The sequence below is a fragment of the Engraulis encrasicolus genome, chromosome 15 (genome assembly GCF_034702125.1).
Source record: "Engraulis encrasicolus isolate BLACKSEA-1 chromosome 15, IST_EnEncr_1.0, whole genome shotgun sequence".
In the NCBI taxonomy this organism is placed as follows: Eukaryota; Metazoa; Chordata; class Actinopteri; order Clupeiformes; family Engraulidae; genus Engraulis; species Engraulis encrasicolus.
The window spans coordinates 25249307-25269306 of NC_085871.1; the positions used below are offsets into that span (position 1 = coordinate 25249307).

The 20000-nt window shown below is 44.3% G+C and overlaps 1 protein-coding gene across 1 annotated transcript in view; it reads right to left on the reverse strand.

Annotated features, from left to right (window-relative positions):
* nrip2 (nuclear receptor interacting protein 2) overlaps window positions 1-20000 on the reverse strand; it is an 81956-nt gene that overhangs the window by 60823 nt on the left and 1133 nt on the right. Inside the window, exon 1 of the mRNA XM_063217963.1 lies at window positions 19477-20000. This exon is cut by the window's right edge and continues 1133 nt beyond it. Within this exon, the coding sequence (XP_063074033.1) occupies window positions 19477-19635 (159 nt within the window). The 5' untranslated portion in view covers window positions 19636-20000. The remainder of the gene's footprint in view (window positions 1-19476) is intronic.

The following is a 20000-nucleotide window of genomic DNA, read 5'->3' on the forward strand; positions in this document are numbered from 1 at the left end:
TTGTTAGCTTTTTAGTGTTTTTCAGTAGCCTAACAACACAGTCTATCTACCTCACACAATGGAGTAAATGGAGTAACATCTAGGCCTATGTAATACAGTATCATGTGCTAGTGTTGTACTTACACCATGAATTCACTTTTACTTTTACTTTGGACATTTCTGATGTCAGCCCACCAGGAAATGCCCACAACAGCCCTGTCTCGCTCTTTCAATCTTCCGGTCCTCTTCTCCTAACATCCATGCCCACATCACTCTCACTCTCCTGCATCCCTCCCTCCCTCTCTCCCTCCTCCTCTCTGTCCTCTTTTCCACGTATCCACAGCAATGCCTGAGTATTCTCCCTCTCCTCTCTTTTTCTCGGCCCACACCACACCATATGTGTACCATACCTTGCCCCGCCCACACCCTACACTCTTTTTCTCCTCTCCTCCCTCACTCTTTTCATTCTCTCCTCTGCTTCCACACCTCCATTTAATGTGTGCTCTGTTCTCCTCTCTTCCCATACCCTGCTCTTTACCCTCTCTCTCTCTCTCTCTCTCTCTCTCTCTCTCTCTCTCTCTCTCTCTCTCTCTCCTATATCCTTTGCTATGTCCTTTGCGCATGAGCGGTGCACATGAGTTTGCCCTTTCTCCCATCTCCACTGTTCAGTGCTTTGCTGCCCCCCACCCTTCCCTTCTTTCCTCAGCCCTGCATCCCCCCATCACTGCTCTGCCCTGCACTATTCCCTCTCCTCCTCTCACCCATCTACCAGTGGCGGATCCAGAAGGCATTTTTTGGATGGGCCGGAGTGAAGTTGGGGTGGGCAACCCCTTGGTGACAGTGATATTTTTTGACGGGTTTTTTTTCGGGGGGTCCTCCCCCAAGAAAAAATGAGTTTCTTAGATGCAATTTGCTGCATTTTAATCAACCAGGTGTCTGGCTTAATGCTGTGCCCGACGCCGGACGAGGCACTGAAAAGTCGGGTGGGGCATCTACTCTTCCTTCCTACTCTCATCTTTTAACCCCTCCCCTCTCCTCCCCTCCCCCTGGTCCGTTTCTCCGACTCACCCTTCGATCTTTCTCTCCTCCTCTTCTCTTCTCTCCTCTCCTCCATCTTTCCCTCCTTCTCAGTCCTCCATTCTTCCTCCTGGTCCCAGCCCGCCATTCTCCCCTCCTTCCTCCACCCCTCCACCATGATCCCTACCACCAGTGGCGTGTCGTCGCAGATGCCAAGGGATGCCAGGCATCCCCTAATTTTCCCAAAAACAGCTTTAATATCCGTTAATCATTAAAACATTCTGTATATCGACGAGTCTCCTATTTTAATATTCCCTTCCACTCTCGTCACTCTCTGTGAGTATTTTCCAGCTGGGGAAATAGCGCCCCACCCCCTCCCATTGGGTAACCATCTGGTGAAACAAAGTACTACACGTCTCTCGATGCTAAAACAAAAACTGGTGCCAAGTCGAGTTGGCAGCCATACATTTCTGGAGTTTTGAAAAAAACGCATGCTTGACCAATCATATTGCTCAAAATTGGTCACGAGTAAATCATATTGCCCGTCTATGATTTGCCAAGGAGGGAAACGGATGATACTTCAGGATCGGCAGCCACTTTACCTGGCTGCCAGTAGAACTAGAAACTACATTGAACAGACTAGCGATTACGGGCAAAATATAGTGACAGTTAAAGCGCGCATACACAGCCGATGGCTCCCAATGTCAAGGCAGGCAATGCATAAAATGGATTTAACATAACGACAGGATCTTCACATGGACACATATACGTTCAGGATAACTTCTACAACGGTAGGCAAACTTGCTTTATTGTTTCAGAAACGTAGATTATAAGCAGGCCACCTAACGTTTTGTGAAGCTAGCTTTGTTTTTAGCTTTGTTGCTCGCTGCTTGTTAGCTCTTGCTATTATGGCAATAAGCTATGGTGATTGGCATAATGTGCCACCAGGTCCTAAATATACGCATCATGCCACTTCTCTGTGCGCTGTTGTGCTCTGTTTCAGCCGCGTGCATCAGGGTTATTTTTCAATGAGTTTTGTTTTAGCATGTTTGCGCTGGAAATCGCCATACATCTGGCAAGCATAGAGAGGTCGTACACACAACATTTGACATTCGATACAAGACGTGCACGATTCAGAGCAGCCGGTTGAACCTAGTCATCAGTAGAATAACTATTAAGTGGTCAGTCAGTGCATGTCCGGTGTCTGTCTGTGTTATTGCATTCTGTTCTGTGGGGCATTTGAACTGGCACTTAAGGATGAGACTGGATTGTGTTTAGGGGGCTTGTGGAGCATCTGGTGTCGTGCGTGAAGTGCAAATTCTTGCGGTGTTGCTTGTCACTACTCCAACTCTGAACAGACATAGTGTTTTTCTTGTTATTTATTTCTTAACTAAAGTAGTCACACGCATGATCAAGAGCTGTAACTGTGCTCGTGGTGTGCTGTTCAAAACAGACTAGAGACCAAATGCAAATGCCTTCCTGGTTCGCAAACATGCAACGCATCTCATAAATTATACCTTATTGATTTTATTCTCATGGCCAAACTTTCTGCCTTGCTTGTTGTCCCAGCCAGCCGCTGCTACTGATTAATAATAATAATAATGTAATATTTATATTATATTATATTATATTATTATTTTTTTGTTCTCCCTGGCTTCCTCGGAAAAATAACGCACCTCATGCTACTGCCTACCACCCTAAGATCGTCCTCCCCTCTCACCCACCTCCATAATCCTCCTCCTCTCCCCTCATCCCTCCATTCTTCTCTCCTCCCCTCAGCCCCCTCCATGACCACCCATTCCCCTCATCCCTCCATTCTTCTCTCCTCCTCTCACCCCTCCATGATCCCTTCTTCTCTCCTCCTCTCACCCCTCCATGATCTCTCGTTCCCTCCTCCTCCTCTCCGGATGATAGTGGTGGCAGTCATGTCTGCAGGATGCCTGAGGCTGAAGAGCCAGCAGCAGCAGCAGCAGCGGTGGTGGCAGAAGAGAGCAAAAACAAGCCCAGCTATGTTATGTAACCGTGCATGTACAGAGCGAGCCAGCGCGGGCGGTCGAGTTAGCGGAATGAATTAAAAACAAGCAAGCGAGTGCACTGTGTGCATGAGAATGTGAATGCTCACCCTGCACACACATATATGTTATGCAGTATATATGAACAGCTTCTTTCCAGAACGAGATATATCCATTTTGGACCATTTTGGGAAATTGACATGTTTGTATTGGGCACTCCATTGAATTGCATTGAAAAATGCATTTTTAGAGGTTTAAAAAGTATGTTCTCATAACATTTGAATGGCAAGAAGTCACACATATGATAATGGTAGGACTTCTTAACAGTTCCAATATTAAGATGCAAAAGTCAAAAATGGTGGATATCTCCTTTTGGAAAGAAGCTCTTCATATTAGTGAGGCTTGTTAAGTCAATATTCCATAAGAATCTTTCACTTGGTGATGCAAGCACCAAATCACGTACACCGGTGCTCCAGGGCCTACTCTCCCAGAAAAGGTCGCTATCCAGGTGAAAAAACAATATGGCGGCCATTTTTCAAGATGGCCGCCTCATTAAAGGTGAAAAAAGCTGTTTTCGTCTTAGAATGCCAAGTAATCAAGACATCTGAGTGATGGAAATATTAAAATGTATGAATTCTGACCAGGACAACTTAATAGTATCAATATTTCATCACAAAATGGCCACCACTTTTCAAAATGGCAGGCCTTACATGACTGAAAATGCATATTTATGACATACAGCTGTCCGATAGCAGGTATTCATTATACATACTAACCTTGCCATATCTGTTGGAATACAATGTCGTAAAAACAATTTTGTTTACATTCTGTATTAGAGTGATGTTATAGCACAACCAGGGCACACTGGTGACATCACTGCTGTGAGACTCAGCATGGGGTTCAGTGTCGGCTTGTGGTACAATAGCTGTAGTTGTAGTTTACTAACTCTTTTAGTAGTATACTCACTTTAGTTGTTAGTATTTATAGTCTCCCATATGCTATCTAATAAGACCCTTTATAGATTAACTAGAAATGTAGTACGCATAGTTAGAAATTTAGTTAGATAGCCGCACCTGAATTGACAGGATGTGCCAGCGCAGGAGACCCGAGCCAAGGGTAACGGGGCTTCAGTTACCCGGATGGTGTACAGATCGCACGGGACTTAAATGACACTGGATGAACGATCGGGCTGGGTGTAGGGCAGAAGTTGCCTGATTTTCATAGACTTCAGATCACATACCACGATTCTGGTCTGACCAGGACTATAACGATTAGCGTTTCCATACAGGGCGAACTTTGTTTCCATGGCCTGGTTAACCCGCGTCCCTCGGCTTGCTACTGGTTGAGTTTAGCCCAATAGAACGTCTCTGCATAAACCACGTCACTGCCTTGAACACGCCTCTACCCAGGACGGTTGAAAATGCTCAGTTGATTGGTTCCAGACAAAGTGGGTGGAGATCCCGCTGTAGCGGGATTGAGCAAGCTCCTGTCCCTACTGTGTGTAGATGTCACCTGTAGGGCGGAGTCCGGCTAGGGCAGATGACTGAACCTTGTTGTGTCCCATATCTCAATGTGCTTTGATATTTTGTACGGTATTTTGTATTTGGTATTTTGTAAAAGGATAGCCCCTCGGCCTTTCACCGTATTACACAAGATGTCTGCTAAAAATCCATTGCAGTGCATGTCTGGAACAACACCTCAAGCACCCTGACCCTGAGCACGGGGGCCCAGAAAGGTTGTGTGCTTAGCCCCCTGCTGTTCACACTGCTGACACATGACTGCACAACGACCCATTGCACTAACCATCTGATGAAGTCTGCGTACGATATAACACTGGTGGGCCTCATCACTAAGGGTGACGAAACTCACTACAGAGAAGAAGTAGACTTGCTGGTCAGATGGTGCAAGGGCAACAACCTCCTACTGAATGTCAACAAGACCAAGGAGATTGTTGTCAACTTTCAGAGGGGCCAAAAACAACTGCTACCACTGACCATCGACAATGATGTTGTGGAGAGAGTGAGCAGCACAAAATTCCTTGGAGTGCACATCTGTGACGACCTCTCTTGGACCACAAACACATCATCACTGGCGAAGAAGGCCCAACAGCGCCTCTACTTCTTGCGCAAACTAAAGAAGGCAAGTGCTACACCCTCCATCATGACAGCCTTCTACAGAGGAACCATCAAGAGCATCCTGACCAGCTGCATCACAGTGTGGGGAGGAGGTTGCACAGAGCAAAACAGGAAGACACTCCAGCACATTGTGAACACAGCGTAGAAGATCATTGGAGCGCCACTCCCCTCCCTGCAGGACATTTACACCACCCGCCTCACCCGAAAAGCACTGATGATCACCAAGGACATAGGTCACCCTGCACACAAACTGTTCAGTCTCCTGCCCTCTGGAAAGAGGTACAGGTGCCTCCGCTCCCGTACCACCAGGCTGGCAAAGACCTTCATACACCAACCAATCAGGATGCTGAACTCTTAACCTGCCCTCCTATAACTGATAGCCCCCCCCCTCAACACTGAATTGTGATTGCACACTCTACTTGCACTAACTCAAAACACACACACACGCACGCACGCACGCACGCACGCACACACACACACACACACACACACACACACACACACACACACACACACACACAATGAACTAACTCAAAAGCACTGAACTAACTCAAAAGCACACACAAACATGCACACACATATTGCTGCTGCTTCATGCCTGTTACTTAATGACTGTACTGGATACCAACTAGTTGTAAATATTGCACATTACAATTGCTTACTTTATATTTATTATTATTTCACAATTCTACTATCACCATGTCAGAATCGTCACAATAGGACATAACTGAAAATACAACAATACCTCTTCTTAATACATGTTCTATGTATGCCTGCTGTTGCCCAGTCTTGCACTTTATATCTCTGTAACGGTATTGTATAACCCTTGCAAAATGCAAATAGAAAGCCCTGCCAACTGGGGTGGCAAAAAGATGACGAGGCCTGGAAAGTTCTCTGGTCAAAGCTTCCTGCAATTGCGGAGAGTTGCCAGCAACTGACAAAATGTGGATGCAAGACTGACTGCCGAGGAAGATGCAAATGCTATTGCTTTAGCCTCAACTGTACACAGTTATGTTCCTGCAAATGTGAGGACTAAAAATAACTAATCCAACATGTGCATCAGAGAGTTTTCCTACCAAAACAACAAACCCAAACAACAAACCTGTAATCCTTATAGGCATACTGTTTTTGTAATATTTAGAATCATTCAGTGAGTGTTAGTTTATTTACATGTAGGCCTAATTATGAAAATACTATAATTTTCAATATATATATATTTTTTCCATGTCTAATTGAATTTACCATGCTCAACATAATATATTTCCATACATAAATGTTCAAAATATGATCAGTCAATCAAAATACACATAAAAGTCATTTAAAAGCACTTCAATTGGCGGCCATCTTGGAAAATGGCCCCCATTTTGTTTTTTCACCTGGATAGCGACCTTTTCTAAAAGGGTAGGGTCTGAAGCACCTCTGAAACAAATTTGATGCTTGCATCACCAAGTGAAAGATTGTTTGAGGTATTTGCTGCACTATATGTCATATAGGCCTAGTATATATGTTATATAAGGCCAGTAGGCATGCAAACTCATATACCCACTCTCCGTCTCTGCCTGCCTGCCTGCCTGACTGCCTGCCTGCCTGTCTCTCTCTCTTCCTCTGAAATGCCCATTTTTAATATATCCTGTCTTGTCCTAGTTAATATTTGTCCTGTCCATCATATTTTTTCTCATATCCAAGACCTGTATAGAGAGCCTGAGGTCCTGACATTCTGTGGTCAATAGTCCACAGAATAGTCGAGAAAGATCATCGTTAAAAAATGTCACGAAATATGTCACGAAAGATGAATATCATATAATGCCATCATGACTTGCCATCACAGAAAGATGTCACGCTCAGAGATAACATTTGACACTAAAAGAACTCTCACACCCTCCTTCCCTCTCTCTCTCTCACCCGCTCTCTCTCTCTCTCTCTCTCTCTCTCTCTCTCTCTCTCTCTCTCTCTCTCTCAAAGATGAATATCACAACCTATCACTCTCTGTCTAACACACACACTCTCTCTCTCTCTCTCTCTCTCTCTCTCTCTCTCTCTCTCTCTCTCTCTCTCTCTCTCTCTCTCTCTCTCTCAATGAGATTCTCTGTGGGAGTCTCTGCTGATGGAGATTGTGGTTCAATTTTGGCGTCTTTCTCTCTAAGATGAATATCGCAACCTGAACTCACCATCACAGGGGATGTTAAGACTCAAATATGACATGTCACACCCAGGGCCGGATTAAGATGGCCTGGGGTCCCTAGGCTACAGGTTGCTGTGGTGCCTCCTGGAGGGCAAATTTTGGGACAAATTTACATAGACAGTGTCATAATTATGAGGAATTAAGGATAACATGTCTACCAACTGTACTCAACATGACAGATGACGTTTTCAATATTGGATCTGGTCACAATTCTGCAATTTATCACCTTTGGCCAATCAGGGGCAGCCATATCTAGCCTGTGCATTAATCCGGCCCTGCATGTCACACCAAAGGGAGATATGAGCTCTCCCACACCTCCAGGTCACACCACGAGGTCTCACTTGGAAAAGAAGCAACAGCCTCAATGTGACTGACTACCCAATAGGAGAAATAAATAAAAAGGCCATCTCTCTCTCTCTCTCTCTCTCTCTCTCTCTCTCTCTCTCTCTGTCTATTTCACATTCGTCTCCTGAGTTTCACCACCTTTTTTTCTCCATCGTGCTGCAATAACATTCACAGCAGGTAGCGGCCTCGAAAAGATTGGTGAAGGCTTCTGAATGCCTCCCTGGACTCCACATACTCTTTCACCTCTCTGTCTCTCTGTCTCTGTCTCTGTCTCTCTGTCTCTCTGTCTCTCTCTCTCTCTCTCTCTCTCTCTCTCTCTCTCTCTCTCTCTCTCTCTCTCCCCTCACAAAAACCCTGTGACCTTCCTCCTAATTCATTTTTTGTCTCCTCTCTTTTTTTGCGTCTGCCCAGTCCTCAGTGCTCTCACTTTGTCTCTGTCTCCCTAAGAGAAGCACAGTACACACACACACACACACACACACACACACACACACACACACACACACACACACACACACACACACACACACACACACACACACACACACACACACACACACACACACACACACACACACACACACACACACACACCCTCTCATCTCTCAGGCCTGTCAGCCGCCCTCGCTATCTCCACCCACATGACCCGAGGCTTCTCCGTGCAGACTTGTGTGTCCTGCAAAGGTACACACTGTAATTGGTAGTGACAGTGGAGTGGGCACGAGCACTGGCACACAGGCTTTCTCTCTCTCTCTCTCTCTCTCTCACACACACACACACACACACACACACACACACACACACACACACACACACACACGTGCGCAAAAGCACACACACACTGATGACCACACACACAGTTACTTTGTTATACTTTGGCCCTGCACAGTCAAACGCCAAACATATACTCAACCTCTCTCTCTCTCTCTCTCTCTCTCTCTCTCTCTCTCTCTCTCTCTCTCTCTCTCTCTCTCTCTCTCTCTCTCTCTCTCTCTCTCACACACACACACACACACACACTGGTGGGCAGGCTATCAATGCTGTGTTTACTACTTCAAGGCCATTCTATTCATCCTGTAGTGTTCGCTATGCTAGTAAGTTTAGTAACACGACTGTTCCAAGATCACATGCACACACACACGCACGCACGTCCTATCGTAGGCTTATGTCATATGTCATATCTTTCTCCTCAGTCCAGTCATCACCACCGATGGTTCGGATTCATATTGCCCACCATATGCAGAAATTATTAGCAGAAGTTATTAGCACAACTATTTCAAGATCACACGCATACACATACGTGTACGTATATGGGCGTGCACAGAAACACACACACACACAGACACACACACAGACACACACAGACACACACACACACACACACACACACACACACAGACACACACACAGACACACACACAGACACACACACACATGCGCGTCCTATCGTAGGCTGAGTCATATGTCCTATCTTTCTCTTCGGTCCAGTCATCACCACCGATGGACGGCCCAGATTCACATTGCCCACCATATGCAGAAATTACTCCTTACTCTAGTTACATCTGGGTTTGGTAAAACCAGGCCACCAATAGCCAGAGAAATCCCATCATGTCTTGCACGATCATTCTGCTCTGAAAGACTGCATGGTACTACCATGCGAAATCCCATGCTGCTTTGCACAACCGTTCCGATCTGAAAGACTGCACGGAATCTTTTTTTGGTCTTTACTATCCTACTTGACAGAACAGTTTGAGAGGTGGAAAGGAAGCGAATGGGGAGAGGGATGGGGAGGGGTGGGCAAATGACCCAGGCCGGGAATCGAACCCGGGTCGGCCGCATGGCAGACGAGTGCCTCACCGGTTGGCCACGGCAGGGCCTGACAGCATGGAATCTATACCTCAGAGAGGATGCTGATCGTGGACTCCAATCAGAGAGCAGATAGGCGTGGAAAGGCAATGAATTTGTTTGAAAAGATACAACTGACACGATTGGCTATGGGCTACGTATGCCAAAAATGATAAACACAAACCACAAACCCTCTACGGGATTTACACTAGGCAGATCTCCAGACCTTATATCTCACTTGTGATAGGTCTGGTGGTAACCAGCCAAGCATGAAACCCCTCGCTGCAATCAAACGAAAGCTTGTAGTTTGTTTACAGATTCCTTATGTCGACACTAGATGTGAAACCGGCTTTCCATCAAGTTTTCGATATTTGTTTTAAATAGGTTTAGTATGTCGACCTCCCCTACAAAAGAATGAATAGGCTACACGGTTCCTAGACTATATCTCACGTGATAGCATTGTGCGATAGCCAGGCCAGGCTACGTACCACTGCACAGTCTGGGGCCTCATGTACAAAGACATTTGTATTTGCCCCTTGGAAATCTCAAATGTACAAGTCCATGCATGATCAGATTTTCATGTTGATTCTTTTGGCACGTATTCATCTGATTTCACATGAAACTCAGTACACATTAACCCCTTAGCGCAGCGCCTATGTTATAACCTTACGGGCGCCAAAATTGTAATGGCTATGTCTTAATCTGTTACTTACAGCTCTCTGTACTGTCAAAGCAATGTTGTTATGATGTAGAGAAAAAGAGCAAAGATGAGTTGCGTCTGTGGGGTAGTATGAAAAAACCTTCAGGTGCTCATCGTATTCCAAAGTTGCAAAAACTTGTAGTGGAGAGAGAGAGGATCCGAGGCACTCTGAAGTACAGTTAAAAGTCCTTTATTGATACATGGACAATAGCCGACGCGTTTCGGTCGTGTGCGACCTTCTTCAATTAGCCCTGAAGACTGAAACGCGCCGGCTATTGTCCATGTATCAATAAAGGACTTTTAACTCTACTTCAGAGTTCCTCGGATCCTCTCTCTCTCCACTACAAGTTGTTATGATGTAGTTGAGTATTTTCAACAAATAGTGAATAGGGTCGCCGGCGACCCCATCTGCAGTAAGAGGCTACGATGCACTAATACTTACACACAAGTATTAGTACATCTGAAAATGTTTGTGGATTATGGAGCATTTTTGAGCGTAAGTAAGTTTTATTCATGAGGCCCCAGCTGGCAATAACTAGAAGATTGAAAAGACATCTGAATTGATTAAAACGGAAATGACAACCGTTACACTGACAGGCCGGTTACTCAGGCAAAGAAACCAACCTTCCAAACTGATTTATTCCATTCTATCAGGTTTGTTATGCAATTGTGCAAAAGCGAGCAAAACAACATATGTCTCTTTCGTGCTGGCCGTAAAACCATATGTGGTGGGAGTCAGCTGAGTACAGCTATATGGAGAAATCTCCCTGAAGACACGTCAAGGAAAAGGCAGAGCTGGATTGGCATTTAGCCGGGGAATAATATTTAGCGTTAATCTAAATTCGTACATACTGCTGTACATATTGTACTGCACATGTCCTCAATCCATGTGCAATGGTCTTTTGATAATGACTGACTCCGATAATGCACTGAAATTATTTTTGTATTCCTGGGTATCCTTTTGTATCCCTGGGATTCGAATAGTACAGACCTCCGCCAATCCAGCTCAACCCATCACCATAGTGAATACTGATATACATTTGTGAATTATTTTGCAAACCAACACTCAGACAAATGAACAAACAAATCCTGGTGAAAACAGTAAATGAACTAAAGAAATAGCATGTTGAGTAAAAACATTAACACATGAAAAACAGATGCTCAGCATACAGTAGGGTTTGCTGTTTGTTTCTCCATTGCCTCACTATTTTATATTGAATAATGTACAGTATCACAACTGACCTGATTTTTGCATTGCTGATGTCAAGAGAAAAAAGGAATAAAAATGTCCAGCTGGCATAAAGCAGGGCGGACATGCCACATCCCCTCTGCATTACAGTCACAAAAGAGCAATAACACAGGGTTGCTATGAATGTGTGTTCATCTCTCTCTCTCTCTCTCTCTCTCTCTCTCTCTCTCTCTCTCTCTCTCTCTCTCTCTCTCTCTCTCTCTCTCTCTCTCTCTCTCTCTCTCTCTCTGTGTGTGCTTGTGTGTGTGCTTGTGTGCGTGCGTGCATGAGTGCGTGCGTACCTATGCCTAACCACACACTCACAACTATCACAAGGTTGACTGTTTGACAAGGGGCAAGCTACGAAACCACACGGAAAAGTGGCATGACATTCACTGCTGGAAATATGCCATAGCCTACCTATAATGTCAGAAATGACAGATACAGAGAAAGGAGGCAAAGCAGGTTGTCAATGGAAACTCATGACTCATAGTGGAAAGAGAGAAACTGCACACACCACCAACCCCCTGTGAATGTCACCCTGTAATCTCCACGTCCATATGTCAAATCACACAGTCTACTGGCCAGGGCCGTAACCAGACATTTTCAAATACCGCGGTCAAATACTGCGTGCTGTACTGCATCATACACTTAGAATGCCTCAAACACTTCACTCAAACTCTTAAGTTTGTTTTCATTAATCACTGCCTTGGGGATAAATGGGGGTGGTGTATACAGACTGAATTTATCATTGTTGATCATATATCGATTTTCATCATAGATACATTTTACACTACTGAAAAAAAAATACAGAGGACATGACCTCTGTGTCCTCATGGTAGCTCCGGCCATGCTACACGAGGTAAGAGTGTGAATGCACCACCGTTCAGTCTTACGTAACAGCCCAACACCTTTAGTCAAGGGTCAGTAACGATTTAGGCATCCTTTCACGTGCAGCACACACAGATCAAAGTAAAGATAGATAGATAGATAGATAGATAGATAGATAGATAGATAGATAGATAGATAGATAGATAGATAGAGATAGAGAAGAAAAGAGAGGACGAGAGGAAGGTAGAAAGCGAGGCTGATAAAGAGTTAGAGAGAGAGAGAGAGAGAGAGAGAGAGAGAGAGAGAGAGAGAGAGAGAGAGAGAGAGAGAGAGAGAGAGAGAGAGAGAGAGAGAGAGAGAGAGAGAGAGAGAGAGATGTGAAGGGGTGGGGATGTTGAAAGAGTCTTGCATACATGAAAGAGACGTTCAGAACCCTCCACTGTGGTTGCTACCTGTTGTGAATGTTATTGCACAGAATTCATAATAAATCCCTCTTGAGTCACACACACTTGAAAGAGAGAGAGAGAGAGAGAGAGAGAGAGAGAGAGAGAGAGAGAGAGAGAGAGAGAGAGAGAGAGAGAGAGAGAGAGAGAGAGAGAGAGAGAGAGAGAGAGAGAAAGAGAGAGAGAAACTCCTGTAATGGTACTCTCCTTCTGGGCATTATTCTTTGAGTGTGCACACACACACACACACACACACACACACACACACACACACACACACACACACACACACACACACACACACACACACACACACACACACACACACACACACACACACACACACACACGGGTACTGCAAAAGCACATTAAAACGGAGTGTGCATCCGCTCCACTCTCAAAAACACACTCTCAGCTTCTCCAGATGGGTGTCTGGCGAGCGTCATGAGAGCGCTGTGCTGCCTGCCTGCCGGGGGAGTAAAGGGTGTCTGGCATCTCATCAGCGCCTTACCATAGCCAGGCTGTGCCCTCCTAGTGATGCAACAGCTTCAGCGTCGCTACCAGTCAGGTCAAGAGCAATGCAAGTGCTTTCTGAGTTCCCACAAATACGGGAACTCCTCCCACTTTGTTGGGAAGCAAACAATCATTAGCAAACCAAGGGAGGCCATTTGGGAAATGCTGTTTGGGAAATGTTAATTGTTATACTCTTGGTCAGTGAAAACAAAGAAGAATGTCCGCACACTGCTCTCGTGTTGCTTTTTTATTTTTTTCTCAAGTGAGCGCTTTCGAGCTAGTCGCTCTTGAAGAGCGACTAGCTCGAAAGCACTCACTTGAGAAAAAAATAAAATAGCAACACGGGAGCAGTGTGCGGACATTCTTCTTTGTTTTTACAGTATTCTGGCCTTTTGTCATGCACCTGCGTCTTGGATGTGCACACCACTAACCTACTGACTATACTCTTGGTCAGACCAAGTCTCGAAGATAATCAGGCTACCTTCCCAGGGCTGGCCTGGGAGAAAAAAACAGGCCGGGCATTTACAAGACAAGAACGGTCCACCAGGTATACATGGGTTCTCAGTGTTTATCAACACGATGTTATGTGTAGGGGCAAGACATTGGCAGCCAACCACGTGAGCTAATTTGTTGACCGACAGCAGTTTCCAACAGTCAGAGGTTGAGTTGTGCGCAGCTAGGTTCGCGCAGTCAGGTTATAAACAAAATTTAGAACCCATGTATTAACAGACACAATGAAGCCTGTGTCAACATTTTAGTCATCTAATTTCAGCTATGTTCACCACAGCAGCCAAAATGTTGATGCCATTGTGGGGAAGGTCAGACCAAAATAATCAACAGGCCACCGGGCAAATGCCCTGTATGCCTTTTATGGCCAATCCAGCCATGCGCCTTTCCATGGACCACTTACAGCACCAACAGTCTGGAAGGCACACACAAACATGCACGCACACACACATGCATGCACACACACGCGCACGCAAACAGACAGCAACAGCAATAGAAACAGATAGAGCTTGAAGTGTGTACGTGTGTGTGCGTGCGTGTGTGTGTGTCTGTGCCGTGTGTGTGCTTGTGTGCTTGTGTGTGTGTGTGTGTGTGTGTGTGTGTGTGTGTGTGTGTGTGTGTGTGTGTGTGTGTGTGTGTGTGTGTGTGTGTGTGCTTGTGCGCGTGTGTGTGCTTGTGCGCGTGTGTGTGCTTGTGTGCTTGTGTGCGTGTGTGCGTGTGTGCGTGTGTGTGTGTGTGTGTGTGTGTGTGTGTGTGTGTGTGTGTGTGTGTGTGTGTGTGTGTGTGTGTGTGTGTGTGTGTGTGTATCTTGACATTTCTACACAAAGGGGTTGTGGCAGCCAGAGCCTTGAGAGAGAGCTACCTCATGTTGTTACAGCCAGGGGAGCCCACATGGGGGACAAAGGGGTTGGTCGTCGAGGAGAAAGGGAGACCCAGAATTGGCTCCTTGTTAAATAGCATAATTGAATGGTGGGCCGGCCCGGGGCCCATTCAAATAACTTTGTCCTAGGGCCCAGGCAAAGGTGCCAGCGCCCCTGGCCACAGAGCGTATAAGCACCTGAATCCCATGAATGTTTTATAAAGTACTACTTGGCCTCAATGCCCGTCTCACTGTCAGGCTGAGGAGATACCATAGTCTGCTTATAAACCAGCCCCTCGTAGCTACTACACTTCATCTCGCTATAAGAGAGTCTGGCTTTGCTGTACTGAGAAACATTCTTTTTTTCCTCCCATGAGATGCAGGAACTAAGGCTTAAACTAAGGCGTAACACAATTAGCAATTCTTTTTTGTGAGACTTCAAATAGGTTCTGTTTTGAAGCGGAGCAGGTATAAAAGACTACCAGTTTAAGTGCAGAAATACACTACGCCACTGAATGAAGTGTATATCTGCTTCAAATGCACTGACTCAAAGGTGTCTGACATCACATAAAAAAGACTAATTAGATCTGTGTTCATTGTGTTGCCGCAACATAGGCCTATGGAACTACAGGGTATTAGCCCGTTATATTTCCAATGTAGCATACAGTTGACATTCACCTGAATAGCTTATTGATCAGGTAAGATAAAGGCCGGGGACAGTCCTAAATTATGCATGCAACCGCGTGTAACCAAGAGCACATACGTAGCCTACTTGCAGAAGAACTATATATCAGAGTGTGACGCACAATACTGGAGGTGTCATGTAGGGGGCAGATAGCCAACAGGACTCTCATTAATATTTTCCACCATTGTTTGACTCTATCACTACCTCAACCTCAAGTTCAGAAGATCGCCCCTTGTGATTCTGCCAATATTGCTCTGTATGCTTGTATCATTCTGCACACCTTGTGTCTGGTGATCATACCACGCGGAAAATTTACATCAAATATGCATGGCCTTCAGCAAGCATTTCCTGCTGAGGCCATGGTAATGTAAACAAAGGTCAGTAGCCTGGTTTTACCGGACCACATTAATTACTTCGTAATTCATTTTTGGTCTGGATCCTCGATGCCCTGGAGCACTTGGGTGAGAGGAGTGAGCTCAGCTCTGGTTTGAAATGAGTGGGCCTGCTCTGACCAATCGCTGATAGTTGACGTTCATGACGTATGTTATTATGCACCCCAAGTGTGTTCGCTTATTGACTGTCTGTCTGGTGGACAACTAAACCCTCCCCAGAGAAGCGTAATCAGATCATTTGTGAATTGCGAAGTAATTCAAAATGAATGGTCTGGCCTGTTGGTGCTACAAAGTCAGAGTCTCCTTACAAAATTAAAATGTCACTAAGGTCAGGCATGTTGTTTTATCCTCAGATCGCACAGTGATCCAGCCGATGAGCACATAGAATCCCCTTCAACATTACAGACCAATCAGTGCAAGAATGCCCTCAAGGATGCCCTCAAACACAGTAAATCAACTAATCGCAGAAATGTTGGAGCCATTTGACCTTTGAATATAGCCAATCAAAATACTGTCACCAAACCATGACTCCTGTCAAATAATAATGGCTTGTAGTGCACCGATTCAGCCAATGGAATGAGTCAGACTGCCCTTCAATTTACCAATACAATCAATTATAGGGCACCAACAATGTCCTTCCCACCCATCTAGCCAACAACAACATAAAGATGTCCTTTCAAATCACAATTACAGCTAATCCGAGAAGTGAAAGTGCAAATCACTTGTGCAAGCCTGTCTCTGATACCTTCATGTTTCTGTTTTGGCAGCAATACAGTCAAGCACTAGCCTAGGAAATCCTATGCTGCTTTGCACGATTGATCCGATCTGATGGATTTTCCACCAAATATTGAGGCCTGAGCTAGTGTGTCAATCAAAGAGCAGGGAGGGGTGGAAAGACGATGGCGCTTGACAAACGGAAGCTTGCAGTTGATCTAATAGACATGACACAGTTGACTATATATGCCAAATGATGCATTGATAAAAGCCCATGATCAGTCATAAACCTCACCTTTCCTATAAGAAATTGCATAGGTATAGCCTCCAGGCTATCTCACTTGTGAGAGCACAGGACACCCACCAACCAACAGCCAACAGTCGTTACCCTGACTCATGTTCACACACAAACAACAACAGGAAGTGGGTTTCAAACCAACATTTTGAGCTGCATTTAAAAACTCAAAATCTCCAAATCCCTTCATGCACTGTACAACATTGCAAGCCAGTTAAAGTGAAGTTAAAAGCAGGGCTTTGAACCGTTATTTTTTTCCAAACGTTCCGTTCCGAACAGAAACGGAATTATAACGTTTCCGGTTATGGGTTCCACCAATAAATTGACGTTCCCGAACCGGTTAGAACAAAAAATGATTGTTCCCGGAACGGTTAATTTCGTTCCTGTCAGCTGATTACTCCCCATAGGCCTAACTGACGTTAATTAACCAAAAAGACGGAAGTGCAAATGAGTCAGCCTACATTCCAAACTGTTTATTCAAGCGGATGAAAAGAATATCCTCCAGAATTTTGTCATTCAGGGACGACCTAAGCGGAGAAGCGGAGAATAAACCTCAATGATGAAAATGCGCGCTCCACGCTGACTTGGGTCACGGGGAGCGCTATGATGGACATTGTGAGTTTGTGCATATTTGAAGCGGCCATGGATGCCCAACAACGCCGAACATTCTCGGTGCGCTTTACATGCGCCTCTCTGCAATGTCTTACAATGATGCAATGGAAACTCTGCCCTTTTGTATGAGAGTGGTTTCTCTTATTTAAGATTTAGCTTTAAGATTTAGATAAGAATTTGTAATCCACAGCTCTTTCTCCATTCAGTCAGAGAATGTCTGATGTCACACAGGATGTGAACCTCAGCCGTCATGGTAACGTGCGCAGGAAAATAATTACTTTTTTTTTAGTTTGAGGAACGGTATTAACCGGTATTAACCGGTTACCATTATTTTTAAATAAGTGTTCCCGTTCCAGAACATAAAAAATAATAATGTTTCCGGTTTCGTTTCTGTTCCCTGTAAAATACAAAAAGTTCCCGGTTTTCGTTTTCGTTCCTTGAACCGGTTCAAAGCCCTGGTTAAAAGTTAAGTAGCCCCTGCTGCCTTAAAGGAACAGACCACCCTTTTTTGATTTTCACATATTTGCAGTATTTCCAAGCATTATTTATGAATGTGCATATAATTTTCGTCTATGTGTTTGCATTGCCCCGTTTAACAGTATAGCCACATTAGGCATAGCAATGCAAGTCTATGGTACAAAATAAAACACAATCAAATGTACTTATAAACCATTTTAAAATTAATGTAAAATTCACTGGAGTGTAAAACGGCAATTTAATTCCGTCCAGTGACCACTTGTGGCTTGATGCTAAAGATACCAGTTACTTCCAGTGATTATGCTAAGCTATGCTAATAATTCTGATCCAATAAATCTAAGTACTGAAAACACTGAGACGAAAATTATATGCACATTCATGAATAATGTTGGGAAATACTGCAAATATGTGAAAATCAAAAAAGGGTGGTCTGTTCCTTTAAGTTTGTAAATTAACTCAACTTGAGGTTTAACACAACTTTAGCTTTTCTCAAGTGGAGATATTTTACAAATTTAAGGCAACTTTTTACGTTTAATTGGCTGCAATGCTATACAATGTGGAAGCACTTTCAATTTAGATCTCAATTTGTATAAACACACTTACAGCCCACTGACATGCAACTGTTCAATTACCAAGTAAAGGATGCATGTGCACAAATGTGAGCTTTTCAATTGAATGGAAACCCATCAAGTAATTGAATGAACACTAAGAATTATGTAAGGTTTTACATGATCATGTAATACAATGTAATAATTAAGAAATAACAGTTAAACATTTAAATGTTATGAATAGTGGGGTGTAATTGGAAGGTCCATATCAATATTATTAACTAATAGGCCTAACATGATGTTTACCATTATTATTCTAGACGTGAAGTGCTCTTACCAGGTCTTTGTAAGTAAATTCTTGATTTAACTATTATGTCATATAATGTAGGTTAACCCTTTATATCATTCCTGAAGTGTTTCAGAAGTGCTTACCAGGTCTTTGGGGCTGCATTATCAATATTATTTACTACTAACATTATGTCTGCCATTGTTATTCCAGAGTAAAGTGGTTGCCAGGTCTTTAGAGATGCCTGCAGTCTCTTGAATTAATTATCGTGTTATAGCCTATAATGTAAAGACAATCATTATCGCTGAAGTGTTCCAGTGCTGCTCTTAAAGGGACACTGTGCTGGATTTTCTGTTGATTATTTCCAGAATCCATGCTACCCATTCACTAATGTTACCTTTTTCATGAATACTTACCACCACCATAAAATTCAAAGTGTTCATTAAGACTGGAAAAATTGCACTTTTCATACATGAAAAGGGGGATCTTCTCCATGGTCCATGATTTTGACTTTCCAGAAATAGTCATTTTTAGCTGTAAAACTGACTGTACTTGGGCCATACTAGAAAATATAAGTTTATTACTTAGTAAACTTTCATGAAAAGATCAAATTTGGCACTAGGCAACCCAGTTTCAATGAGCAGCATAGTTGCAGTACCTTTTTGACCATTTCCTGCACAGTGTCCCTTTAACATCTTGTCTTTGGAGATGCATTATTATAAACATTATTCACTACTAACATTACCATTGTTTTTCCAGAGTAAAGTGCTTGCCAGCTCTTTAGAGGTGCCCAGTCTCTTGAGCTATTATGTTATACTGTATAAGACAATCATTATCCATTATGGCTGAAGTGTTGCAGTGTTGCTCTTACCAGGTCTTTGGAGGTGCCCAGTCTCTTGAGTCCGTCGAGGGGCAGCAGGTCTGCCGAGTCCTTGTGTGTGAACTGGGTGGCTTGCTTCAGTCTCCTCTGCTGGTGCAGGATGGCCTTGTCCCTCATGTCCAGCTCACGCTTCTTACTCGTCTCACTCATGGTCCAGCAGTCCGTCTCTATAGCTGTGTCCCTTTACCCACACTCACACGCACACACCCGTCACACACACAGACTTTCTCTAACCTAACGCACACTCGTGGGTGTTGCGTTGAATGCAAAACACGCGCTCAACACACTCACAATTGCGAGTACTCTTTACTCTCCTTCACAGAGATGCAAAGACACCGGTGTGTTGTATACACTGTCTCTTACTCACAATTGTGAGTGTTCTTCAGTCTCCTCCAACAGGGATTCCACAACACACTGGTCCTCCAGTTTGAGCATACACACTTGCAAAAACAATCTCGATGAGTGATCTTCACTGCCACTCCTCCACAGGGCTGTCTGGGTCTTGTACTCGGCGC